The 27,727-nt window shown below is 37.1% G+C and overlaps 1 protein-coding gene across 1 annotated transcript in view; it reads left to right on the forward strand.

The window, feature by feature from the left end:
- Nucleotides 1–27,727, forward strand: part of SPAG16 (sperm associated antigen 16) — a gene marked incomplete at its 5' end in the record, with an annotated part of 884,947 nt that overhangs the window by 503,191 nt on the left and 354,029 nt on the right. Inside the window, one exon of the mRNA XM_082840650.1 lies at nt 3,192–3,318. Within this exon, the coding sequence (XP_082696776.1) occupies nt 3,192–3,318 (127 nt within the window). The remainder of the gene's footprint in view (nt 1–3,191; nt 3,319–27,727) is intronic.

A 27,727-nucleotide genomic window follows, 5' to 3' on the forward strand; every position in this document is an offset into this window, starting at 1 on the left:
GCAGATTCTTAACCACTGTGCCACCAGGGAAGCCCAAAATGCTATATTTCAAGTTGATTTTACATAATAAAATAGAACATCAAAAGAGCTAAAGCATTTTATTATGATTTTATAAGACAATAGATGCAGATGGAAAGCAGACTGAGAAATATTAGGAAAAAAGTGAAATCAAAAACATAAATAAAGGTTTTTGATTGCCTCTCTTCACAGACACACAAATAACCACAACTAAGAATTATAAAGAACAGGTATGGAAAATAAATTTTATATATATATATATATATATATATATATATATATATATATAAGGATACAAGGATTATAGAGAAAATGTTAAATGTAGAGGAAAATGAGACAAAATAAAACATAGCTGGTGTTCTTAAGGGGGAAAAAAAAGCAGAATAAATGGAAAAGAAAAAACATAAAGATATAGTGAAAGAATAACTACTTACTAGGATAACAAAAGTCTAAGATGGAAATTGCTATCAAGCCATGCCATGGTGAAATTTCTGAACTCCAGTGTTTGCAAAAGAACTGTTAGGGCTATGGGTGTGAAAAGCAAATCATCCACAAAGGAAGTTAGGCAGGAAAGGGAAGAGAGATTCGGCTGGCCTCAGACTTTGCCCCTGGTATGAGACAGTGAAACATTCCTCCACAAACATTGGAGGAGGAGAACTGATGTTCCCAAGATATTACAACCATTCAGAATTGCTCTTGAAGTACTGAATAATCAAGAAAATATATAAAAGTATGGGTTCAGAGGATTAATTTAAATAGATATTAATTGAACACTAGAAGGATGGGAGGCACTGAGCAACACTGGGATTTGTGATTACTGATCATATGTGTGTGTTATAATTTTTGACATTGTAAGACTAACAAAATGATTTCAAAAAATTGGTAGGTGAATAAAAGAAAAATGGGAGGAATTATATACATGTTATAATTATAAACATTTCCTTTTTAAATTATACTTTCTATAAATGAAATATGACTAAAAATAACATACTTAATATTTTCTTAATGTGAGGATGTTTTATAGAGAATAATATTTCATAATAAACTATTGACTTTCTTATATAATTTAATTTAATAATTTACTACATTATATAATATATAATTTTCATTTTTTTATGAAATCAATCTCTCTTTTTCTTTGTCATAGAGCTATATCTGGAGCAATTACTCTAATAGTTAAAGATGATTATGTCAATATAGTGGGCTTTGGAATATAAACGTTTAAAGAAATGTTTTATACTTATATTTTGAGAATCATTAGAAAACAGCAGGTAAAATTTCTGCATAAAACAGTACTTCTTTAAAAATAAAAGAAAAGAATTTATCCTGTAAGTTTTAGCACACATCTCAAAAAAATGTCATAAATAAAATCTGAGCATACTTACAAATATCCAAATATATTTTTGAGGGGTCAGGTATTAAATATTTTAGGCTTGTGAACCATACGGTCTCTCATAACTGTGCAACTCTGCTGTTGTCATGGGAAAGCAGCGATAGACATGTGTAAACAAATTGATGTGTTCCAATAAATCATTCTTTGTGAAAATAGGCAGCCAGCCATGGGCCATGGTTTTTGACCCCTGGTATATATTGACCTTTCATCAACCTTAATGATCAAAATATTATCAGCCTCTCTCAGAAATATTAAGATAAAGAAACAGATACAAAATGGCCCTGATTAATGAATTTATTGATTTTATTTCCTTGTTCCTGACATTAAGTACTATAATACTTCACTTTGATATGAAAAGTCTCAATCAAGGGGCAAAACTGAGTAACTTACATACGTATCCACATAAATCTTAATATTTTCTAACTTCTCAAAAAAGCCAAAATTTAAGTAAGGAGGAACTAACTTTGCTCCAAACAGTTCTTAGATGTTATGCTCAATTTGACTTCTTCCCTTGCCTTTTACATTTACAACCTTGGTCAAAAATCTCAGATTGTCGAAGCTAGATTGTACCTCTCAGTGTATCAGATTAAGTAATCTCATTCTCACAAGAAGGACCCCTACTGCCACTGAGGTTAATAACTTCTCTATGGTAACCCTGCTAGTTCTTGTCAAAGTTAGGACTGGAACCCAGGCTACCAGCTCCCATAGCAGAGTTTTTTCCACTCCACCATACTGTCACGTATGGCATGGCTCAAGCCAGACAGCCATCAGCTGATCAGAGCTTAATGAGCTGGTTATCATACTAGAAATGTACCTATATTGACTCCTCTGTTCTCAGCATTATTAGTTATCCTGTTTCTTCTCTATTTTTAAAGTAGGTTTATAAATAAAGTTAATTAAAAGACAATCAAACATTACAAATGAGAAGTGATACTGCTCTATGAATATACCCTGCTTCATTAAGAAACAGTCCTTTCATAAAATGGCAAAAGGCAAAGCTGCAGTTGTCTTTCCTTATGAGTTATTTCTAATCATTTAAATCAGTGGTTCTCAGACTTCTGTGAGTATCGAATCAACTGGAGAGTTTGTAAAACACAGACAGTTGGGCCCCAGCCCCAGAGTTTCTGATTCAGTGGGTTTAGGATGAGGCCCAATTTGCATTTCTGATATGTTCCCAAGGGATGCTGATGCTGCTGGTCTGGGTAAAACACTTTGAGAACCATGGGTTTAGATTTGTTAATTCACACTTCTGCTCAGGCTCCATCTCAGATCCAGTGAAACAGAATGTCTGGGGCTTGAGGTGGAGTATCTTCTAAAAGTATCTCAGGTCATTCTAATGTAAACCCAAGCAGCTGAGGTGGGGGTGGGGCGGGGGGAGGAAGAGAGACTGAGTAACTTAAAGAAGTTTCTCTGGTCTTCCCATATTATGAAATGTTTTCTTCCTCAGTGTATTCCTTTATGAGATGGGAACAGTTTTTAAGTAGTCATTTCATGATAAGGAATAAATGAGGTAGTATAAAGATGACTTTACCAACTGACTTTATAAATTGAATGTAATTTAAATTTAGTCAATTTTATGCTGCTAATTCTTTAAAGTGCTTAGAATATAAGGTGGTTGTAGAATTCTCCTTTTAAAATGTTATTTTTGTACATCTTGCCACTTGTAAAGCTACTTTATGCCTCAGATACTTGAACTATCTTTGTTAGCATTATATAGACAGCATAAGAAACATGTAGCGCTAAGTCCTACAGCTTTAACTCTTACTGTTTCTCTATACAGTGAAAGATGCAGATGCACTTTGTATGGACATACAGACTCTGTGAACAGCATCGAGTTTTTTCCTTGCTCCAACATTCTTCTCACAGGTTCTGCAGATAAGTCCCTGTCTGCATGGGATGCAAGAACGGTAAGCAAATCATTAACACTTTTTCCAATTTTGGTAGGTCTAGTTACTCTTAGTTACTTTTCAGGTATTAGGTACAATTTATGAAGTAATTGTACAGGGGCATGTAGGTTAAAAGAATGGTAATAAGTTCCTATTTACAAGGTCTTGTCTATGTGCTTTTATGTACCCTGCCTCCTAAAAGTAGGACTATAAAAATAATGTAATTACTTCATTAAACATTAATGCAACAATTTTTTTTTTTTTTTTTTTGCGGTACTCGGGCCTCTCACTGTTGTGGCCTCTCCCGTTGCGGAGCACAGGCTCCATATGCGCAGGTTCAGCGGCCATGGCTCACGGTCCTAGCCACTCCGCAGCACGTGGGATCTTCCCGGACCGGGGCACGAACCCATGTCCCCTGCATCGGCAGGCGGACTCCCAACCACTGCACCACCAGGGAAGCCCAACAATTTTTTATTGAGATAGAAACTCTGCTGATACATTACATATGACAGGGAAACGCATAGCACCTCTCCTTAAGGACTTTGTAGCTTGGAAAGGAAGGAGAAATGAGATTTTAATGCAATGAGGTATGTGTTAAAATGGAAGAGGATACAAGACGCAGGGGAAAAGCAAGAAGGAGAACTCTTATCTGCCTAGAAGGCTGTGGATGGCTCCCAAGAGGAGGCTGTGCTTGAGCTGAGATTTGGAGGGTAAGTAGGATATACCAGGTAATCTCGAGAAGGTGGATTCCAGGAAACAGCAGTGCATGTACAAAGCCATAAAAGTATGAGGCTACAAAGGCATATTCTGAGAGTAATAATATGTTTGAATAGAGCTTAAGGAAGGAGGAAGAAAAAACAAGCAAGAGTATACAGATGGACAAGGACAAGATCATTAAGTATCTGATTGAAATTTTATAGTTTTCAGAAGGAGTCTATTAAATCATGTTAAGCAAACAGGGTAACACAATCAGGTTAGCCTTTTAGAAAGATTAATTTGATAGTAGAGTTAAGGGAGTCATTCTCATATAGGAGGCTTGTACAGTAGGCTGTGAGCAGATGAGAATTTGAACTAGGAGACTGTGAGAGTATAAAGGAAAGTATGGATTCAAGATAAGCGGTTTAACTCTTACAATTTGAAGAGTGACTGGATGTGGAGATAATGGGAGGAAAGAAAAGGGGTTTAAAGGTGACCAACTGTCCCAGTTTATCTAGCTAAGACTGAGAGTTTTCTGGGTTGTGGGATTTTTCAGTGTTAAACTAGATAATCCTGGGTTACTGTGGCTTCAGAAGTGAATTAGATGTGAAGAAATGGAGATGGAATTTGGGAACTACACTTTCAAAGAGTTTGGCTGTGGAGATGAAGAGAAAAGTCTATACCTGTAGGATCCAAATAGAGGTTTCCCTTGTTCAAATAGGAGACAGCATGTTTATTTGCTTAGCGGTAGGGGAGAGGAAGGGATTAAAGATTCAGGAAACGGCAAACACAACTAATTGAGCACACACTTTAGTAATTTGAGGCATGCCAAAATATGCAAAACAGGGTCGCCATATTTGTTCTTAGCAACATTTGATGAGGATAATGTAGGAGTCTATACTAAAAAGAAAAAAATCCATATTTTATGGTTCGTGAGTCAGGAAAGAAATGCAACTTGTAATGTTTCCCATTTATCTTCCCGTACACAATGCATGATTGACATCAATAAAGGAATATGATGATGAGCATCCAGATAGTATGAACAGGGACCAAAGTTCATTATGGGAGGCTCTATTTAGTCCTCTGAGGCAAATTGATTTAGGATAAATAGAGAATAAGGCGACCTTAGGTTCACTTATTATAGAAAAACAGCTAATGGTAGAATGACAAATACCTTAGACACAACTTCACATGTTGCAGCATGTCAAGGGGCAGCAGTCAAGGGGCACTGTGGGAAAAGTGTATCAGCCATGAATTAAGAGTAAAATCAGAATGATTTGTTGTTGGGTAAAAAAGGTGCCACAACCTCCTTCTTGCTTTAAAATAGCTTAGGCCCTGGTGCAACAGAATTCACTCCTGCTAATGGAGCATCAATGAAAAAGCAAGATTTTCAATGCATTTAGCCTAAATACTTACATGTGAAGTGTGTATAAAAGCCATTGGTAAAGGAAAACCCACAGAGAAAATATTAATTTAGTAGTGACCTAAATTTTATGCTCATTTTCTTTTGATATCAGATTTTTTTTTTGTCTGTCTCTCAGAGTGCTATAACTGAATGTTATCAGAAAACATGTCTCTTATCTATTTTCTTTCCTGTGAAAAACTGGAGCACTAATGCTTGGAAGTAAAACTGCTCTTACAAAGAGAAGTTGCCTCTCGTGTATCTGCCTTAAATGCCTAGAGTTGCTTATAGACGGTGGCCTTCCTACCTCTTGTTGGGAACTCCTTGTATACTGGTCTTATTTCCTACAATATGTCTGAGAGCGGTAGAAAAGAGGGATTCAGCACAGCACAGGGCATTTAGCATACAGCAGGATAGCATGTGGATTGAATGTATGTCCATAAAAAGGTTGTATTTCTTTAATCAATATTAATATATATTTTTCAAATTGGTTTTAATGGCAAATTAAAATATTTATTATTAATGTTATGATTACAATTTTATTAGTAGTATGCATGCTAGGTTTATAGTCATTAATACTAGGGAAAGGACTCTAAAATACTTTGGTATAAATAAAATGTTCATAAATTATGGTAAATACATCAATGTTTAGAAATAAAGTTCATTTAGTTTATTTTCTGAAAATATTTCAAACCAGATGTTAAAATATATATATTTAAATTGGTATCTATATAAAATAGAATTAGCATGTAAAACAAAGGGAAATTCACTTAATTTACGTTATTAATAATTAGACAATTCAAGTTGTTAACTAAATGTTATTATAAAACACTACAAATAATATATGACAGCAACTCTAGAATTAAACAGAATCATTTCACTTGAGTTGCATTAGCAATTCCGGTGACTAGTTTCAGATCTACCACATTTTTTTTAAAACACAAAACAAAACAAAAAAAACTGTAAGCCTGATTTTTAAAAATTCATATTTTATATATAGTTTTTTTTTTACATCTTTATTGGAGTATAATTGCTTTACAATGGTGTGTTAGTTTCTACTTTATAACAAAGTGAATCAGTTATACATATACATATGTTCCCATATCTCTTCCCGTTTGCGTCTCCCTCCCTATCCCACCCCTACAGGCAGTCACAAAGCACCGAGCTGATTTCCCTGTGCTATGCAGCTGCTTCCCACTAGCTATGTACCTTACGTTTGGTAGTGTATATATGTCCATGCCTCTCTCTCGCTTTGTCACAGCTTACCCTTCCCCTCCCCATATCCTCAAGTCCATTCTCTAGTAGGTCTGTGTCTTTATTCCTGTCTTACCCCTAGGTACTTCATGACATTTTTTTTTCTTAAATTCCATATATCTGTGTTAGCATATGGTATTTGTTTTTCTCTTTCTGACTTACTTCACTCTGTATGACAGACTCTAGGTCTATCCACCTCATTACAAATAGCACAATTTCGTTTCTTTTTATGGCTGAGTAATATTCCATTGTATATATGTGCCACATCTTCTTTATCCATTCATCCGATGATGGACACATAGGTTGTTTCCATCTCCGGGCTATTGTAAATAGAGCTGTAATGAACATTTTGGTACATGACTCTTTTTGAATTATGGTTTTCTCAGGGTATATGCCCAGTAGTGGGATTGCTGGGTCACATGGTATCCTATTTTAAGTTTTTTAAGGAACCTCCATACTATTCTCCACAGTGGCTGTATCAGTTTACATTCCCACCAACAGTGCAAGAAGGTTCCCTTTTCTCCACACCCTCTCCAGTATTTATGGTTTCTAGATTTTTTGATGATGGCCATTCTGACTGGTGTGAGATGATATCTCATTGTACTTTTGATTTGCATTGCTCTAATGATTAATGATGTTGAGCATTCTTTCATGTGTTTGTTGGCAGTCTGTATATCTTCTTTGGAGAAATGTCTATTTAGGTCTTCTGCCCATTTTTGGATTGGGTTGTTTGTTTTTTTGTTATTGAGCTGCATGAGCTGCTTATAAATTTTGGAGATTAATCCTTTGTCAGTTGCTTCATTTGCAAATATTTTCTCCCATTCTGAGGGTTGTCTTTTGGTCTTGTTTATGGTTTCCTTTGCTGTGCAAAAGCTTTGAAATTTCATTCGGTCCCATTATTTTTGTTTTTATTTCCATTTCTCTAGGAGGTGGGTCAAAAAGGATCTTGCTGTGATTTATGTCATAGAGTGTTCTGCCTATGTTTTCCTCTAAGAGTTTGATAGTTTCTGGCCTTCCATTTAGGTCTTTAATCCATTTTGAGCTTATTTTTGTGTATGGTGTTAGGGAGTGATCTAATCTCATACTTTTACATGTAGCTGTACAGTTTTCCCAGCACCACTTATTGAAGAGGCTGTCCTTTCTCCACTGTACATTCCTGCTTCCTTTATCAAAGATAAGGTGACCATATGTGCGTGGGTTTAACTCACGGCTTTCTATCCTGTTCCATTGATCTATCTTTCTGTTTTTGTGCCAGTACCATACTGCCTTGATTACTGTAGCTTTGTAGTATAGTCTGAAGTCAGGGAGCCTATTTCCTCCAGCTCCGTTTTTTGTTCTCAAGATTGCTCTGGTTATTCGGAGTCCTTTGTGTTTCCATACAAATAGTGAAATGTTTTGTTCTAGTTCTGAGAAAAATACCAGTGGTAGTTTGATAGGAATTGCATTGAATCTGTAGATTGCTTTGGGTAGTAGAGTCATCTTCACAATGTTGATTCTTCCAATCCAAGAACATGGTATATCTCTCCATCTATTTGTATCATCTTTAATTTCTTTCATCAGTGTCTTATAATTTTCTGCATACAGGTCTTTTGTCTCCTTATGTAGGTTTATTCCTAGATATTTTATTCTTTTTGTTTCAATGATAAATGGGAGTGTTTTTTTGATTTCACTTTCAGAATTTTCATCATTAGTGTATAGGAATGCTAGAGATTTCTGTGCATTAATTTTGTATACTGCTACTTTACCAAATTCATTGATTAGCTCTAGTAGTTTTCTGGTAGCATCTTTAGGATTCTATATGTATAGTATCATGTCATCTGCAAACAGTGACAGCTTTACTTCTTCTTTTTCGATTTGGATTCCTTTTATTTCCTTTTCTTCTCTAATTGCTGTGGCTAAAACTTCCAAAACTATGTTGAATAAGAGTGGTGAGAGTGGGCAACCTTGTCTTATTCCTGATCTTAGTGGAAATGCTTTCAGTTTTTCACCATTGAGGACGATGTTGGCTGTGGGTTTGTCATATATGGCCTTTATTATGTTGAGGAAAGTTCCCTCTATGCCTACTTTCAAGAGGGTTTTTATCACAAATAGGTGTTGAATTTTGTCGAAAGCTTTCTCTGTATCTATTGAGATGATCATATGGTTTTTCTCCTTCAATTTGTTAATATGGTGTATCACATTGATTGTTTTGCGTATATTGAAGAATCCTTGCATTCCTGGAATAAACCCCACTTGATCATGGTGTATGATCCTTTTAATATGCTGTTGGATTCTGTTTGCTAGTATTTTGTTGAGGATTTTTGCATCTATGTTCATCAGTGATATTGGCCTATAGTTTTCTTTCTTTGTGACATCCTTGTCTGGTTTTGTTATCAAGGTGATGGTGACCTCGTAGAATGAGTTTGGGAGTGATCCTCCCTCTGCTATATTTTGGAAGAGTTTGAGAAGGATAGGTGTTAGCTCTTCTCTAAATGTTCGATAGAATTCACCTGTGAAGCCATCTGGTCCTGGGCTTTTGTTTGCTGGAAGATTTTTAATCACAGTTTCAATTTCAGTGCTTGTGATTGGTCTGTTCATATTTTATATTTCTTCCTGATTCAGTCTTGGCAGGTTGTGCATCTCTAAGAATTTGTCCATTTCTTCCAGGTTCCATTTTATTGGCATAGAGTTGCTTGTAGTAATCTCTCATGATCTTTTGTATTTCTGCAGTGTCATTTGTTACTTCTCCTTTTTTGTTTCTAATTCTATTGATTTGAGTCTTCTCCCTTTTTTTCCTGATGAGTCTGGCTAATGGTTTATCAATTTTGTTTAACTTCTCAAAGAACCAGCTTTTAGTTTTATTGATCTTTGTTATTGTTTCCTTCATTTCTTTTTCATTTATTTCTGATCTGATTTTTATGATTTCTTTCCTTCTGCTAACTTGGGTTTTTTTTTGTTCTTCTTTCTCTAATTGCTTTAGGTGCAAGTTTAGGTTCTTTATTCAAGATGTTTCTTGTTTCTTAAGGTAGGATTGTATTGCTATAAACTTCCCTCTTACAACTGCTTTTGCTTCAACCCATAGATTTTGGGTCATTGTGTCTCCATTGTCACTTGTTTCTAGGTATTTTTTTAATTTCCTCTTTGATTTCTTCAGTGATCACTTCATTATTAAGTAGTGTATTGTTTAGCCTCCATGTGTTTGTATTTTTTACAGATCTTTTCCTGTAATTGATACCTAGTCTCATATCGTTGTGGTCGTAAAAGATACTTGAAACAATTTCAATTTTCCTAAATTTACCAAGGCTTCACTTGTGACCCAAGATATGATCTATTCTAGAGAATATTCCATGAGCACTTGAGAAAAATGTGTATTCTGTTGTTTTTGGATGGAATGTCCTATAAATATCAATTAAATCCAGCTTGTTTAATGTGTCATTTAAAGCTTGTGTTTCCTTATTTATTTTCATTTTTGATGATCTGTCCATTGGTGAAAGTGGGGTGTTAAATCCCCTACTATGAATGTGTTACTGTCGATTTCCCCTTTTACGGATGTTAGTATTTGCCTTATGTATTGAGGTGCTCCTATGTTGGGTGCATAAATACTTACAATTGTTATATCTTCTTCTTGGATCAATCCCTTGATCATTATGTAGTGTCCTTCTTTGTCTCTTCTAATAGTCCTTATTTTAAAGCCTATTTTGTCTGATATGAGAATTGCTACTCCAGCTTTCTTTTGCTTTCCATTTGCATGGAATATCTTTTTCCATCCCCTTACTTTCAGTCTTTATGTGTCTCTAGGTCTGAAGTGGGTCTCTTGTAGACAGCAAATATATGGGTCTTGTTTTTGTATCCATTCAGCCAATCTGTGTCTTTTGGTGGGAGCATTTAGTCCATTTACATTTAAGGTAATTATCGATATGTATGTTCCTATTACCATTTTCTTAATTGTTTTGTGTTCATTATTGTTGATCTTTTCCTTCTCTTGTGCTTCTTGCCTAGAGAAGTTCCTTTAGCAGTTGTTGTAAAGCTGGTTTGGTGGTGCTGAACTCTCTCAGCTTTTGCTTATCTGTTGATGTTTTAATTTCTCCATCAAATCTGAATGAGATCCTTGCTGGGTTGAGTAATCTTGGTTGCAGGTTTTTCTCTTTCATCACTTTAAATATGTCCTGCCAGTCCCTTCTGGCTTGTAGAGTTTCTGATGAAACATCAGCTGTTAACCTTATGGGGATTCCCTTGTGTGTTATTTGTTGTTTTTCCCTTGCTGCTTTTAATATGCTTTCTTTGTATTTAATTTTTGACAGTTTGATTAATATGTGTCTTGGCATTATTTCTCCTTGGATTTATCCTGTATGGGACTCTCTGTGCTTCCTGGACTTGATTAACTATTTCCTTTCCCATATTAGGGACGTTTTCAACTATAATCTCTTCAAATATTTTCTCAGTCCCTTTCTTTTTCTCTTCTTCTACTGGAACCCCTATAATTCGAATGTTGGTGCATTTAATGTTGTCCCAGAGGTCTCTAAGACTGTCCTCAGTTCTTTTCATTCCTTTTTCTTTATTCTGCTCTGCAGTAGTTATTTCCACTATTTTATCTTCCAGGTCACTTATCCGTTCTTCTGCCCCAGTTATTCTGCTATTGATCCCATCTAGAGTATTTTTAATTTCATTTATTGTGTTGTTTATCGTTGTTTGTTTCATCTTTAGTTCTTCTAGGTCCTTGTTAAATGTTTCTTGCATTTTGTCCATTCTATTTCCAAGATTTTGGATCATGTTTACTATCATTATTCTGAATTATTTTTCAGGTAGACTGCCTGTTTCCTCTTCATTTGTTAGGTCTGGTGGGTTTTTATCTTGCTCCTTCATCTGCTGTGTGTTTTTCTGTCTTCTCATTTTGCTTATCTTACTGTGTTTGGGGTTTCCTTTTTGCAGGCTGCAGGCTCATAGTTCCCATTGTTTTTGATTTCTGTCCCCAGTGGCTAAGGTTGGTTCAGTGGGTTGTGTAGGCTTCCTGGTGCAGGGAACTAGTGCCTGTGTTCTGGTGGATGAGGCTGGATCTTGTCTTTCTGGTGGACAGGTCCACATCTGATGGTGTGTTTTGGGGTGTCTGTGGGATTTTAGGCAGCCTCTCTGCTAATGGGTGGGGTTGTGTTCCTGTCTTGCTAGCTGTTTGGCATAGGATGTCCATCACAGTAGCTTGCTGGTCGTTGAGTGAAGCTGGGTGCTGGTGTTGAGATGGAGATCTCTGGCAGATTTTCACCGTTTGATATTATGTGGAGCTGGGAGGTCTCTTGTGGACCAGTGTCGTGAAGTTGGCTCTCCCACCTCAGAGGCACATCACTGACTCTGGCTGCAGCACCAAGATCCTTGCATCCACATGGCTCAGAATAAAAGGGAGAAAAAGTAGAAAGAAAGAATTAGTAGAAGTAGAAAGAAAGAAAGGAGGAAGGGAGGGAGGGAGGAAGGAAGGAAGGAGGGAGGGAAGGAAAAAAAGAAAGAAAGAATATAAAGTAAAATAAAATAAAGTAAGATAAAATATAATAGTTATTAAAATAAAAAATAATTGTTAAGAAGAAAAAAAATTTAAAAAAAACACAAAACGGATGGATAGAACCCTAGGACAAATGGTGGAAGCAAAGCTATATAGCATAAATCTTGCTCTCAAAGTCCACCTCCTCAATTTGGGATGATTCGTTGTCTATTCATGTATTCCACAGTCATCAAGTTGATTGTGGAGCTTTAATCCGCTGTTTCTGAGGCTGCTGGGAGAGATTTCCCTTTCTCTTCTTTGTTCTCACAGCTCCCAGGGGCTCAGCTTTGGATTTGGCCCCACCTCTGCGTGTAGGTCGCTGGAGGGCGTCTGTTCTTTGCTCAGACAGGACGGGGTTAAAGGAGCCACTGATTCGGGGGCTCTGGCTCACTCAGGCCGGGGGTGAGGGAGGGGCACAGAGTGCGGGGCGGGCCTGCGGCGGCAGAGGCCGGCGTGACGTTGCACCAGCGTCAGGCACGCTGTGCGTTCTCCTGGGGAAGTTGTCCCTGGATCCCGGGACCCTGGCAGTGGCGGGCTGGACAGGCTCGCCGGAAGGGGGGTGTGGAGAGTGACCTGTGCTCGCACACAGGCTTCTTGGTGGCGGCAGCAGCAGCCTTAGCGTCTCATGCCCGTCTCTGGGGTCCGCGCTTTTAGCCGCGGCTCGCGCCCGTCTCTGGAGCTCCTTTAAGCAGCGCTCTTAATCCCCTCTCCTCGCGCACCAGGAAACAAAGAGGGAAGAAAAAGTCTCTTGCCTCTTTGGCAGGTCCAGACTTTTCCCCGGACTCCCTCCCGGCTAGCCGTGGCGCACTAGCCCCTTCAGGCTGTTTTCACGCCGCCAACCCCAGTCCTCTCCCAGCACTCCGACTGAAGGCGACCGAAGCTGACTGAAGCCCGAGCCTCAGCTTCCAGCCCCGCCCGCCCCGGCGGGTGAGCAGACAAGCCTCTCAGGCTGGTGAGTGCCGGGTCGGCCCTGATCCTCTGTGCGGGAATCTCTCCGCTTTGGCCTCCGCACCCCTGTTGCTGTGCTCTCCTCCGCGGCTTCGAACCTTCCCCCTCTGACTCCCGCAGTCTCCACCCGCGAAGGGGCTTCCTAGTGTGTGGAGATCTTTCCTCCTTCACGGCTCCCTCCCACTGGAGCAGGTCCCGTCCCTATCCTTTTGTCTGTTTTTTCTTTTTCCTTTTGCTCTACCCAGGTACGTGGTGGGGGGGGGGGGCGGCGGTTCTTGCCTTTTGGGAGGTCTGAGGTCTTCTGCCAGAGTTCAGTAGGTGTTCTGTAGGAATTGTTCCGTGTGTAGATGTATTTCTGGTGTATATGTGGGGAGGAAGGTGATTTCCGCGTCTTACTCTTCCGCCATCTTCCAGGTTACTTCTATATATAGTTTTTAAAGGGTACGTGTTATTTATATAATATGAAATTATTAGCTTTTTCATTTCACAATGAGTTGTGAAGAAGTTAAAAATAAATTTATTTTTGTAGTTAAATATTATGAGATGTTGAAAACAGTAACCAGGATAGCTGTAGTTTTTTTCTGTGTAATAATAAAAAGTGTACAACATATTGATATGGATTATATTATTAGACTTGTAATGTCAGCTACATCTGCAGTATTCTGGTATTCTCCTTTTTTATAACTTTTATATTATGTTAATTCCTTGATAAATGGTAAACTGTCAGGTGGTACTGAAAGACTGAATGTAAAATGAGATGAATGACTTCCTTCACAGTAAAGCAAAAGCAGAACATGTTGTCACCTCAATGTGATCAACTAGTATTGAGAAATTTTCTAAAATATTTTTTTGATGAAACATGAATGTGACCAGTGGATTATATTCCTATAAATAAGTTTTAAACCTCTTACTCCCATTCCCAAACATATACTAGTCTTAAATCATTAACCTAATCTAACAGCTTATTGTCAAGATAATGAATGTGGAGACCTCTAAGTCAGTCTCTAAGTCAGCTGGACAGATCGGCTCTGAATTTTGTGGGAGACAAGGAAAGGAGTATAAATCTTTGTAATTACCAAATGGAGGCTATTAAATAACTTGCAGTTTGGAAACTCATGAAATTGCTCTGTGTTATAGGACTACATGCAGAGTATTTTTCCTCGAAGTTATGAAACAAAGTTATTTTATTAAAATTAAAGAAGAAGATTGTAATATTGTCAGAAAATGATGTATAATATAGTACATTTAATGAAAACTTATAATGCCGTCTCAAAAAGCGACATGAAGGGCTTCCCTGGTAGAGCAGTGGTTGAGAGTCTGCCTGCCGATGCAGGGGACATGGGTTCGTGCCACGGTCCAGGAAGGTCCCACATGCCGCGGAGCGGCTGGGCCCGTGAGCCATGGCCACTGAGCCTGTGCGTTCGGAGCCTGTGCTCCGCAACGGGAGAGGCCACAACAGTGAGAGGCCCGCATACTGAAAAAAAAAAAAGCGATATGCAAAATTCAAATATACATCAGTGATTTGGAAGCCTATTTAAAATAAAGGCCGAGATTATTAGTCATTCACAAGTCCAATGAAAATATTAAGGCTTTAGAATGTTTTTGAAAAAAAGAAAAAAAAGAATGTGCTCACTGTACAGTAAAACATAGAATAGAATGAGTAATATGTCTGTGAGTTCAGAGCTAGGCTGACAAAGATCAGAGTTGCTGACATTTTGCCTCTTGCAATGAATCAGACACACAGAGTTCATGGCCTGGACTGCCTTTGGTGTCCATGTCTTGCTCCCTAGACTAACTGCAGGCTCTAGTCCAGCATACTGTGTTGTCCCAACTTAGCTGTAGCCAAAAGATCCAATAACTGACCACTCTGAGTTCCTATGAAGTGAAAAAACTGAGAACTCACCAAAAAAGTTACTCTTGGGTCCTGTGTGGTGCTAACCCATTGTGGACTCCACAGTTCAACCTGCACCCTGCCTAGGCTGTTCTCCTCAGATGCTATCGGGTGAACTCTTAAAGGAGCCTGACATTGTTCAGAAGCCCAAATGTGGAAACAAAGGCAAAGATTGTACCTTCTCTCTCTAGGTTTTATTCCTCAGCCACATTCAGCTTAGTAATATTTATTGAAGATCTTTGTGCCAGGCAATATCCTGGGTTCTGGACTGTTGACTGTGACAGAGTCCCTGCCCTCAGTGCACACACAGTCTACTAGGGAGCAGACATAAAGGGAAATTATCTTAAAATTAAAGGTAGTAATTGAAATATACTTGATATAAACTCAATATAACTATAGCTTTGGCTTCTTGTGCCAAAGCTCACTATTCCAAGAGGTGATTTAGTGAATAACACTTATTGAATACCTACTATGTGCCATCACTTTACCTGTAACAGCTATGTAATGCTTAATGGAATCATCATTATCATCTGTATTAGGAACTGAAAAAACAAAGGCTCAGAAGAATAAAATATTTTGCTCAGATCAGCCAATTGGTCAGTGCAAGAGTCAGGAAGCAGGCTGACTCTCCAAACTCAATTCTGTATTTTTATTTTACGGCCTCTAGTTTTAGTTGGTTCTCACTGGCAATCAGAATAGTGTTAAAATGGCATTTCAGTAAGAAAAGATGATTCAATATGCTTACATTTTCAAAAATATTTGTTTAACACTGTAATTCAATGATTCATTAGTCAGATCTATGCTTGGATTTAACAACTATCAGATGTGCAAATGATCCCTCACAAAGACACAAAACTCTAAAGAAAAAAAGTTGCATCATGGTCTGCAGCTATCAATTTGGATAATGGATTTTCAAATTCATCCAATTATGCAGTGGCATTTTTGTTAAAATTTGCTAGGCATTTCTCCCCTCCTGAGGTTGATCAGTTGGTTTTATAAAGTAACTAGAAGTTTTCAAATATTTTAAAACAAAGTAGAAAATTCTTTTCCTACATTTTTAAGGGTTTGACTCAATAGCTTTGAAAGGTGATCGCCCTTACATATTGGCAGGGGAAGCACTTCCAAACAATTGTTATCAAATGCTCCATAGAGCAAGTTTCTTTTTAAAATGATTCCTTTTTTGTTCACTGTTAAAATGTCACCTTTACTTTGATGGAATGATTAACTTTATTATTATTTTCAAAAATACTTGCTTTATAGTACATGGCTAACAAATGCTTATCAAAACATAAAAGGTCAAGAAATTAGGAATACTTGTGTTTTGGTGAAAAAAGCACATGACTCATCTTTAAGGTCAACTTTAAAATACATGCTTTGCTAAAATGTAACAGTGAAGTTCCCTGAGGGTATGAAACATTTTCTTGGACACTGTCTGATTCATTACAAAAGATTGTGAAGATTCTAATCATCAAAGGATCTACTTGAATAAAATTAAGCAACTTAAAAATACTCAGTGTTCCAAACTGCAATAATATGTTGCAGTACAAGAAGAAAGCTTCACTCCATTGTTTTCCATATATTGTGATGCACCTTGCTTTGGAGACCTCAGTTCAAAGATCTTTACATATGTTATACAAATCCTATGCAAAGCTTACTGCTCCCTCACTAAATAAATGTCAGCTACCATCAGTTATTAAACTCACTATATACCAACCATGTGGAATTAGCTAGTATAGCGCAATGATCTTTTCTTTCGAAAAAACCTTTCCTTTGCTATTTTTTTCTCGCTAAAATACCACTTCCTCCCTTCAAATGGAGAGTCTACTTCTATTCTTAAAGATTTACTTATCCTTCCCTAAAAAAAGTTCGCCGTTTTGCCTCTGTGCGATTAGGTGTCTCAAGAGGCAACTAAGAAAATTTTATACCACATAGAATTTTGCCTTTTTGGGGGGTAAAGTACTTAAAATGTTGAACTTGACAAATGAGGTATTTTTTTTTTCCACAAAAAGATAAACCCTACCAATTTGCTGACTTTTTTGTAATAACTAATGGTTTCAGTAACATGGTACCAGCAGTTATGTTTGAAAAATAAATGTGCTTAATTGTGTTTCTATAGAGTCCTTGGCTTAAATCTATGTTATCTTGCATGTATGTCAGACAGTACAGCACAGTAATAGCACACAGCCATTGTGCCTGGAGTCAAACCCAAATTCTGCTGATTATTGGCAGTGTGGCCTTGGCCATAATTGCCTAAAATCTGTGTACCTCAGTTGCCTCATTTGTAAAATATAGTCATAGCCCCTATCACGTAAGGGTATAATGAGGATTAAAGTGCTTAGAAAATTGAAGTGCTTAGAAAATTGACTAATACATGTAAGAACTTAATATATTTTACATATACTTATAGAAACTGTCCTATATCATAGTTGTTTACCTACTAATATTTCTCTAACATGACACTCTGAGCTTTCTTCTATACTTTCACAGCCTTTGGCATAATAGATGATCAATAGTTGTTGAAGGAAGGAAGGAAAGAAGGGAGGGAGAAAGGAAAGGAGGAAGAGACCAAAAATCAGATGTTTTGCTTTTTGGGTAGGAAAACATTTTATCTGAAAAAAACTCACTGTTTTCTAAAAATTAAAAATAAGTATTTTTTTAAAAATAATAAAATAATCCTATAGTAAATAAATCAATTTAATATGTTGTAAGGTTTCAAAAGGTTATTTACCTCATAAAATGCCACAGTTCTTTTTATATCTTGTATACACCATATAATATCTTTGCAGACACAACACAAATACCATCATTCTTTTTCTCTTATCCTTTGCAGTTAATATAAGAAGCATGACAATGGCCAGCAGTGGGAAGACTAGATTTTTGTATCTGGTTGTCAGGCTTTGAAAAAAGTCATATTTCAATAATGGAAACAATGATTAGTAATGACTGTGTATTCCTAACAAACATGGATAGATTCGTTTTATGGGATTATTTCAATTCTGTAAGAGTTAGAAATAAAGTCATACTTCATGCAGTTTATTTAAGTTGAATCCAATAAAGATGTAGAGTTGAGGTAAAAGAAGGTATAAGAATAAGTAAACTCCCTAACCAGTTGTTTAGGATAACTTGGATATTCTTGACAAGATAGCACTGCACTTTTGTCATGGTTAAGACACTGCTTTGCACTGTCTTACATATTGAATTGTATGGATTGGGTTGAATTCTAGGATTAGTGGGAACAATCCAAAGCAAAAATACAAGATATTAACAACTCATCCTTTGAGTAAAACTAATACAGGCTAAATTTTCTCAAAAACATTTTTCCATATGCTTGCCCAATTTTTATTTCATGGCTGAAATGGGTTATTTGTATCAATTTTAAAGTATCTATATTATTAGAAGAGAAATAATTATCTAGGAAGGTATGAAATTTAGTATGATAGATTCCTAAATTCAGTTCCTCTTAGGTCATTTAATAATAGCTGAAATAAAAATAATTAGCATTTACTCTGTCAGGCATTTTAGACACATGGTTATATTTAATGATCATGCAACACTGCAAGTTAGAGAATATTTTTACCATATTGTAGCTAAAAAAGCTAACATCTCTGAAGATCAAAGATGTTAAATAACTTTTTCAAAGGTCTACAGCTGTAAGTGGTGGTCTTGAGATTGGAAACCTGTTCCTTCCAGCAACAAAGTCCATATCCCTTTACCGCTACATCCTATCTCTATTTTAACATGATATTAAGTAAAACTTGATTATTGAAAGGCATTTGTAAGCATCTGTCTGTGATACTGAGTGTTATACTGTTCCATATAAAATGAAAAACTTCTAAGTCTAATTCTACTTCATAACCTTGCCTCTTTTATCATGATGTATGTTCTTAGGGAAGAGTAAAGACGAATGTAGGATAAAACATAATTACTTAGTTTAATATCCTTGTAACAATCATGTAATATGCTCCAAAGTTAAACAGAGATGTTTTTTCATTCCCTCTTTTGATAATGCAAATGACTGTTTCTTTCATTCAGATTGCCAGTGAAATTATATGGATAGATAATTGGTGGAAGTTAAAAACCAAAGGAGGGGCATGGATATCACCATTTTAGATGTGGTTGAACCTAGGTGTGGTCTCTTGGCAAAAATAAATTTTTGGCCCTATTTGAATTGAATAAGATATGGGATTATCATGTAAGAATATTGAGGGTAACTTAATCATAGAATGTGTTTGACCAAAAGGAAATACCTGTGCATTGCATTCAGCCCTTTCTGCCTTAAATGGAGTATAGAGAAAAATATAGACTTTGAAGTCAGATAGAATGGAGTTTGAATCTAGGTCCTGTCACTTCCTGGTTGTATATAGTAAGGCATGATATTTAATATCTGTAAAATTCAGCATTCTCTTTTTAAAATAGAAATAATTAAATCACAGTGTTAACACTGGGAGCATGTATTTGGAAGTCAAAAACAGTTATTTTTTCCTATATTGGTAGCTAGTGGCGAGTCCTCTCATGATTTGTGGTTCTGTCTCTTTGGTTGATGAGTTAAATGATGCTTAATGAAATTGAACAATTCCATTGCAGATTGCTTCACCCAGTGTTTTATCTGTTGCTGTCACTTTCAAGAACTCAGTGACTGTAATTCATTGCATCAATTTGTAATTCCACTGTCCGAATAATGTTCATTTGACCTGTCTTGTCCGTAGTCCCCTAATTGCAGTTCAACATATAGAAAATACTTAAGAATAATCTTGTCACTTGGTATTTATTCTTTTATACACTCAATCCATTAAAGCTTCAATAGTGATGGCTTGGCTGTACTTCAAGATCATCTTAACTTTTAATTCATTGTAGCACTACATGTCAATTATAATCTTAAGGTACCATTGATGAAACTAGAAATTAAATGCAGCATTTTTGGCAACTGTTTCTGGCATCCTAGTGTGGCTGTGATCAGTGTAAAGTAAAGCTACATCTCTTGCTATGTAGATCTACAGCACCAGAAAATTATTAACGATTAATTAAAGTACATTTCTAATGAATAATCATAAACGCTCCATGTAATCATTTTACCATTAATTATACTAAAGTCTTTCATTCAATAAAGGAAATACTGAAAGAAAAAAAAAGAGAGACAAGCTGCCTTGTGTGTATCCCCCTTTACTCATCACATACCACAAATTATCTGGATTCTTAGTAAATGGAGGTAAATTCAGACACAACAGTTTGCAGCAGTTATGTATCAGGAGTTCTGGGGTTTTCTGTGTTTGTTTTTGTTTGTTTTGTGGTTTCTAGGAAATTAGCATATGGATCTGCCCATTTAGAACTTCGAATCTGAAAGGAGTAACGCAAAGACGGAGGATCAGGTAGGAAATTTTGGTTGCAGTATTGTTGAGAGTCCACATTTACCAAAAACAGTGTCCTGACCAGACTTTTCCTATCAGGTATTTGACAAGGTTATTGTTACTTAGTTTCCTTTGGTTCTTAGATTTTTTTCCAAATCTTATAAAAGTTTTCTCTATATTTTATTTTTTGCATGTGTGGATATAATTAGCAAACTAAGTTTCTGTTGCTTATATTCAAAACCCAAATAGTACAAAATGATTAAAGATGGTTTATTAGATACTGAGTGAATGCAAAAAGAAAGCAATGATAATCAACAATAAAAAGGAACCCATGAACCACAGTATTTATAAAGACCTGTAAACCAAAGAAAAATCCTCAATACTTAAATATGTGTATGCATGTATTTTCATCCTAAATTACTCATGAGTCAAAGAGTAACAAATTATTAAAATAGCAATAAGGAATTTATTTCATGATAAAATTCATGAGCAACAATCAAAAATATACTTAGAAGAAGTCATAGTCCTGAATGCGTTCATTACTGCTCAAGAGAGTCTAAAAATGAAAAAGTGACTTCACAATGTTAGGGATAATACAATAAATTTAACTAAAGTGAAAGCAAATAGAAAGTAATATTAAAGCACAATTTAATGGGAGGGAGAAAGAATTTGTTGCTATGAAAACTTTTTTTCATAGCAACATATTGATTTTTTGGAAAAATCAATAACCATACTTGACCTGCTTTGTCTTTGCCTCACTATTTTTTATCATCTTCTTATAATTTATACTCTTTCAATAATATACAACTCTCTGTGTGTGTATGTGTGTGTGTGTGTGTGTGTGTGTGTGTGTAAAACAAATATACTGCCAGTTACTTGTTCAACAAGGACGGGTTTATTTGGAATCAGCAGAGAATTACAATTTGGGGTGTGCAAGCATTCCCTGCACAGCAAGGGAAAGAGAACAGTCTTATAAAGGGGAAAGGAAGTTGGGAGGGATGTAGTAAACAAAGAGTCCATGGCTTTTCATAGGCTGCTTCCTTTCCAGGAATGGAGAGAAGACTTTTTTCATCCTGTTGGGCTCTGCTCTTGTCACAGGGTGTGAGACCTCTCAGTTCTGGTCTCCCAACTATATTTAATTGAGATTTCTGTTATTAAATTTTTACATTTTTCCCTTTTGATCAAGTGCTTTCTCTGAAACCACTGCTGATCAAGAGTCAGGTTTACCAATTTCATACGCTTTTCACAGATTTCCAGGAAATCTTTACTTTTAGGTCACCAAATGATGTGCAGTTTCAGTTAGGGTTCAGTGCTTTCCTTGGGTATGTCACATGAATCCAAAAGTCTGTTCCTTAGAGTTGGTTGGCATAAAGGTTGCTTAGTAGTATCTGATAGGAACCTTTCAAATGAAGTAGAAGAGAGTCTTTCTGGAGGTATTTTTTCTAGTAGATTAAATCTCCAGGTTGCACGGTGTAACACTTACTGTCTTTGTCTCCTGAGAGTGCACTGTGAAGAGATTGTTCCAGTAGAGCAAGGTTATTTTTAACAGAAACAATTATTCCTTTGTTATATTGGTATATCTCTTCCTTTATCAGTTGTGAATCAAAAGAAGCAGGGTTGGGAGTCCGCCTGCCGATGCAGGGGGTGCGGGTTCGTGCCCCGGTCTGGGAGGATCCCGCGTGCCGCGGAGCGGCTGGGCCCATGAGCCATGGCCGCTGAGCCTGCGCATCCGGAGCCTGTGCTCTGCAATGGGAGAAGCCACAACAGTGAGAGGCCTGCGTACCGCAAAAAAAAAAAAAAAAAGAGGCAGCAGTCAAGTACATTGGTGTCTTGTGACTATCTCAAGAGTGAAAGTTTATAAGTTTTAAAAGGGGTGGATCTAAGATTTAGAAAGATCAACAGCGATGCTTTTGTCCCAGGTATTTAGAGGACCTCTACAAATTTTGCCAACTGAATCTTATTTATTTTTTTTAAGATCTTTATTGGAGTTTATTTGCTTTACAAGAAGTTAGTTTCTGCTGTATAACAAAGTAAATCAGCTTATGTATACATATATCCATATATACCCTCCCTCTGGCTTCTCCCTCCCAGCCCCCTATCCTATCCCTCTGGATGGTCACAAAGCACCGGAGCTGATCTCCCTGTGCTATGCAGCTGCTTCCCACTAGCTATCTATTTTACATTTGGTAGTGTATGTATATCAATGCTATTCTCTCACTTCGTTCCAGCTTACCCTTCCCCCCACCCACCAGGTCTTCAGGTCCATTCTCTACGTCTGCATCTTTTTTTCCTTTCCTGCCCCTAGGTTCATCAGGACCATTTATATTTTCTTAGATTCCATATATGTGTGTTAGCATACAGTATTTGTTTTTCTCTTTCTGACTTACTTCACTCTGTTTGACAGACTCTAAGTCCATCCACCTCACTACAAATAACTCAATTTCATTTCTTTTTAAGGCTGAGTAATATTCCATTGTATATATGTACCACATCTTCTTTATCCATTTATCTGTCGATGGACACTTAGGTTGCTTCCATGTCCTAACTATTGTAAATAGTGCTGCAGTGAATATTGTGGTACATGTCTCTTTTTGAATTATGGTTTTCTCAGGGCATATGCCCAGTAGTGGGGATGGCTGGGTCATATGGTAATTCTATTTTTAAATTTTTAAGGAACCTCCATACTGTTCTCCATAGTGGTTGTATCAATTTCCATTCCCACCAACAGTGCAAGAGGGTTCCCTTTTCTCCACACCCTCTCCAGCATTTATTTTTTCTAGATTTTTTGTTGATGGCCATTCTGACTGGTGTGTGGTGATACGTCATTTTAGTTTTGATTTGCATTTCTCTAACGATTAGTGATGCTGAGCATCCTTTCATGTGTTTGTTGGCAATCTGTATATCTTCTTTGGAGAAATTTCTATTTAGGTCTTCTGCCCAGTTTAGGATTGCGTTGTTTGTCTTTTTGATACTGAACTGCATGAGCTCTTGTATATTTTGGAGATTAAACCTTTGTCAGTTGCTTCATTTGAAAATATTTTCTCCCATTCTAAGAGTTGTCTTTTCATCTTGTTTTTGGTTTCCTTTGCTGTACAAAAGTTTTTAAGTTTCATTAGGTCCCATTTGTTTATTTTTGTTTTTATTTCCATTTCTCTAGGAGGTGGGTCAAAAAGGATCTTGCTGTGATTTATGTCATAGAGTGTTCTGCCTATGTTTTCCTCTAAGAGTTTGATAGTGTCTGGCCTTATATTTAGGCCTTTAATCCATTTTGAGCTTATTTTTGTGTATGGTGTTAGGGAGTGTTCTAATTTTATTCTTTTACATGTAGCTGTCCAGTTTTCCCAGCACCACTTATTGAAGAGGCTGTCTTTTCTCCACTTTATATTCTTGCCTCCTTTATCAAAGATAAGGTGACCATATGTGCGTGGGTTTATCTCTGGGCTTTCTATCTTGTTCCACTGATCTATATTTCTGTTTTTGTGCCAGTACTGTACTGTCTTGATTACTGTAGCTTTGTAGTATAGTCTGAAGTCTGGGAGCCTGATTCTTCCAGCTCTGTTTTGCTTTCTCAAGATTGCTTTGGCTATTTGGGGTCTTGAGTATTTCCATAGAAATTGTAAAATTTTTTGTTCTAGTTCTGTGAAAAATGCCACTGATAGTTTGACAGGGATTGCATTGAATCTGTAGATTGCTTTTAGTAGTATAGTCATTTCCACAATGTTAAGTCTTCCAATCCAAGAACATGGTATATCTCTTCATCTGTTTGTATCGTCTTTAATTTCTTTCATCAGTGTCTTATAGTTTTCTGCATACAGTTTTTTTGTCTTCTTAGGTAGGCTTATTCCTAGGCATTTTATTCTTTCTGTTGCAATGGTAAATGGAAATGTTTCTTTAATTTCTCTTTCAGATTTTTCATCTTTAGTGTATACGAATGCAAGAGATTTCTATGCATTAATTTTGTATCCTGCTACTTTACCAAATTCATTGATTACCTCTAGTAGTTTTCTAGTAGCATGTTTAGGATTCTCTAGGTATAATGCCATGTCATCTGCAAGCAGGGACAGTTTTACTTCTTTTCGGATTTGGATTCCTTTTATTTCTTTTTCTTCTCTGATTGCTGTGGCTAACACTTTCAAAACTATGTTGAATAATAGTGGTGAGAGTGGGCGGCCTTGTCTTGTTCCTGATCTTAGAGGAAATGGTTTCACTTTTTCGCCATTGAGAATGATGTTGTCTGTAGGTTTGTCATATATGGCCTTTATTATTATCATATAGGCATAGGTTCCCTCTGTGCCTACTTTCTGGAGGGCTTTTTATCATAAATGGGTGTTGAATTTTGTCAAAAGCTTTTACTACATCTATTGAGATGATCATATGTTTTTTCTCCTTCAATTTGTTAATATGGTGTATTACATTGATTAATTTGCATATATTGAAGAATCCTTTCATTCCTAGGATAAGTCCCACTTGATCATGGTGTATGATCTTTTTTTTTTTTTTTTTTTGTGGTACGTGGGCCTCTCACTGCTATGGCCTCTCCCATTGCGGAGCACAGGCTCCGGATGTGCAGCCTCAGCGGCCATGGCTCATGGGCCCAGCCACTCCGTGGCACATGGGATCCTCCCGGACCGGGGCACGAACCCATGTCCCCTGCATCGGCAGGCAGACTCGCAACCACTGCGCCACCAGGCAAGCCCTGTATGATCCTTTTAATGTGCTGTTGGATTCTGTTCGCTAGTATTTTGTTGAGGATTTTTGCATCTATGTTCATCAGTGTTATTGGCCTGTAGTTTTCTTTTTTGGTGATATCTTTGTCTGGTATCAGGGTGATGGTGGCCTCATAGAATGAGTTTGGGAGTGTTCCTCCCTCTGCTATATTTTGGAAGAGTTTTAGAAGGATAAGTGTTTTATCTTTTCTAAACTTTTGATAGAATTCACTTGTGAAGCCATCTGGTCTTGGGCTTTTGTTTGTTGGAAGATTTTTAATCACAGTTTCAATATCAGTACTTTTGACTGGTCTGTTTATATTTTCTATTTCTTCTTGGTTCAGTCTCGGAAGGTTGTGCTTTTCTACAAATGTGTCCATTTCTTCCAGGTTGTCCATTTTATTGGCATAGAGTTGCTTGTAGTAATCTCTCATGATCCTTTGTATTTCTGCAGTGTCGGTTGTTACTTCTCCGTTTTCATTTCTGATTCTGTTGCTTTGAGTCTTCTCCCTTTTTTTCTTGATGAGTCTGGCTAATGGTTTATCAGTTTTGTTTATCTTCTCCAAGAACCAGCGTTTAGTTTTATTGATCTTTGCTACTGTTTCCTTCATTTCTTTTTCTTTTATTTCTGATCTGATTTTTATTATTTCTTTCGTTCTACTAACATAGGGTTTTTTTTGTTCTTCTTTCTCTAATTGCTTTAGGTGTAAGGTTAAGTTGTTTATTTGAGATGTTTCTTGAGGTAGGATTGTATTGTTATAATCTTCCCTCTTAGAACTGCTTTTGCAGCATCCTATAGGTTTTGGGTCATCGTCGTGTTCATTGTCATTTGTTTCTAGGTATTTTTTGATTTCCTCTTTGATTTCTTCAGTGATCTCTTGGCTGTTTTGTAGCATATTGTTTAGCCTCCATGTGTTTGTATTTTTTACGTTTTTTTTCCCTGTAATTGATGTCTAGTCTCATAGCTTTGTGGTCGGAAAAGACACTTGATAAGATTTCAATTTTCTTAAATATGCCAAGGCCCGATTTGTGACTGAAGATATGATCTATCCTGGAGAATGTTCCATGAGCACTTGAGAAGGAAGTGTATTCTGTTGTTTTTGAATGGAGTGTCCTATAAATATCAATTAAGTCCATCTTGTCTAATGTGTCATTTAAAGCTACTGTTTCCTTATTTGTTTTCATTTTGGATGATCTGTCCATTGGTGAAAGTGGGGTGTTAAAGTCCCCTACTATTATTGTGTTACTGTCGATTTCACCTTTTATGGCTGTTAGCATTTGCCTTATGTATTGAGGAGCTCCTATGTTGGGTGCATAAATATTTACAGTTGTTATATCTTCTTCTTGGATTGATCCCTTGATCATTATGTAATGTCCTTGGATTTATCCTTTATGGGACTCTCTGTGCTTCCTGGACTTGATTCACTATTTCCTTTCCCATGTTAGGGAAGTTTTCAACTATAATCTCTTCAAATATTTTCTCAGACCTTTTCTTTTTCTGTTCTTCTTCTGGGACACCTATAATTCGAACGTTGTTGTGTTTAATGTTTCCCCAGAGGTCTCTGAGATTGTCCTCAATTCTTCTCATTCTTTTTTCTTATTCTGCTCTGCAGTAATTATTTCCACTATTTTATCTTCCAGGTCTCTTACCTGTTCTTCTGCGTCAGTTATTCTTCTATTCATCCCTTCTAGAGAATTTTTAATTTCATTTATTGTGTTGTTCATCATTGTTTGTTTGCTCTTTAGTTCTTCTAGGTCGTTGTTAAAATGTTTCTTGTATTTTCTCCATTCTGTTTACAAGATTTTGGATCATGTTTACTATCATTATTCTGAATTCTTTTTCAGGTAGACTGCCTATTTTCTCTTCACTTGTTTGGTCTGCTGGGTTTTTACCTTGCTTTTTCATCTGATGCATATTTCTCTCTCTTCTCATTTTGTTTATTTTGTTTAGGGTCTCCTTTTTGCAGGCTGCATGTTCATAGTTCCCATTGTTGTTGGTGTCTGCCCCCAGTGGATGAGGTTGGTTCAGTGGCTTCTGTAGGCTTCCTGATGGAAGGGAATGGTGTCTCTGTTCTGGTCAGTGCAGCTGGATCTTGTCTTTCTGGTGGGCAGGGCAGTGTCTGGCAGTGTGTTTTGGGGTGTCTGTAAACTTATTATGATTTTAGGCAGCCTCTCTGCTAATGGGTGGGGTTGTGTTCCTGTCTTCCTAGTTGTTTGGCATGGGGTGTCCAGATCTGGAACTTGCTGGCCGTTAGGTGGAGCTTGGTCTTAGCATTGAGATAGAGATCTCTGGGAGAGCTCTCACTGATCGATATTACATGGGGTTGGGAGGTTTCTGGTGGTCCAGTGTCCTGAACTCAGCTCTCCCACCTCAGAGGCTCAGGCCTGACACCAGCCCAGAGTGCCAAGACCCTGTCAGCCACACGGCCAGGTACGTGGGGAATTTCTTGTCTTTAGGGAAGCCTGAGGTCTTCTGCCAGTATTCAGTAGGTGGCCTGTAGGCATTGTTCCATGTGTAGATGTATTTTTGATGTATTTGTGGGGAGGAAGGTGAGCTCTACGTCTTACTCCTCTGCCATGTTGAAGGTCCCCCTGCAGTAGGAGACTCCACTGAAGATGCCAACTTTTGCAAGAGGTAGAGGCATTTTTTTCAGATGGTTTGCAGCTTGCTTTTTTATCTTC

Source organism: Leucopleurus acutus (assembly GCF_964270905.1).
Source record: "Leucopleurus acutus genome assembly, chromosome: 6".
Lineage (NCBI taxonomy): Eukaryota > Metazoa > Chordata > Mammalia > Artiodactyla > Delphinidae > Leucopleurus > Leucopleurus acutus.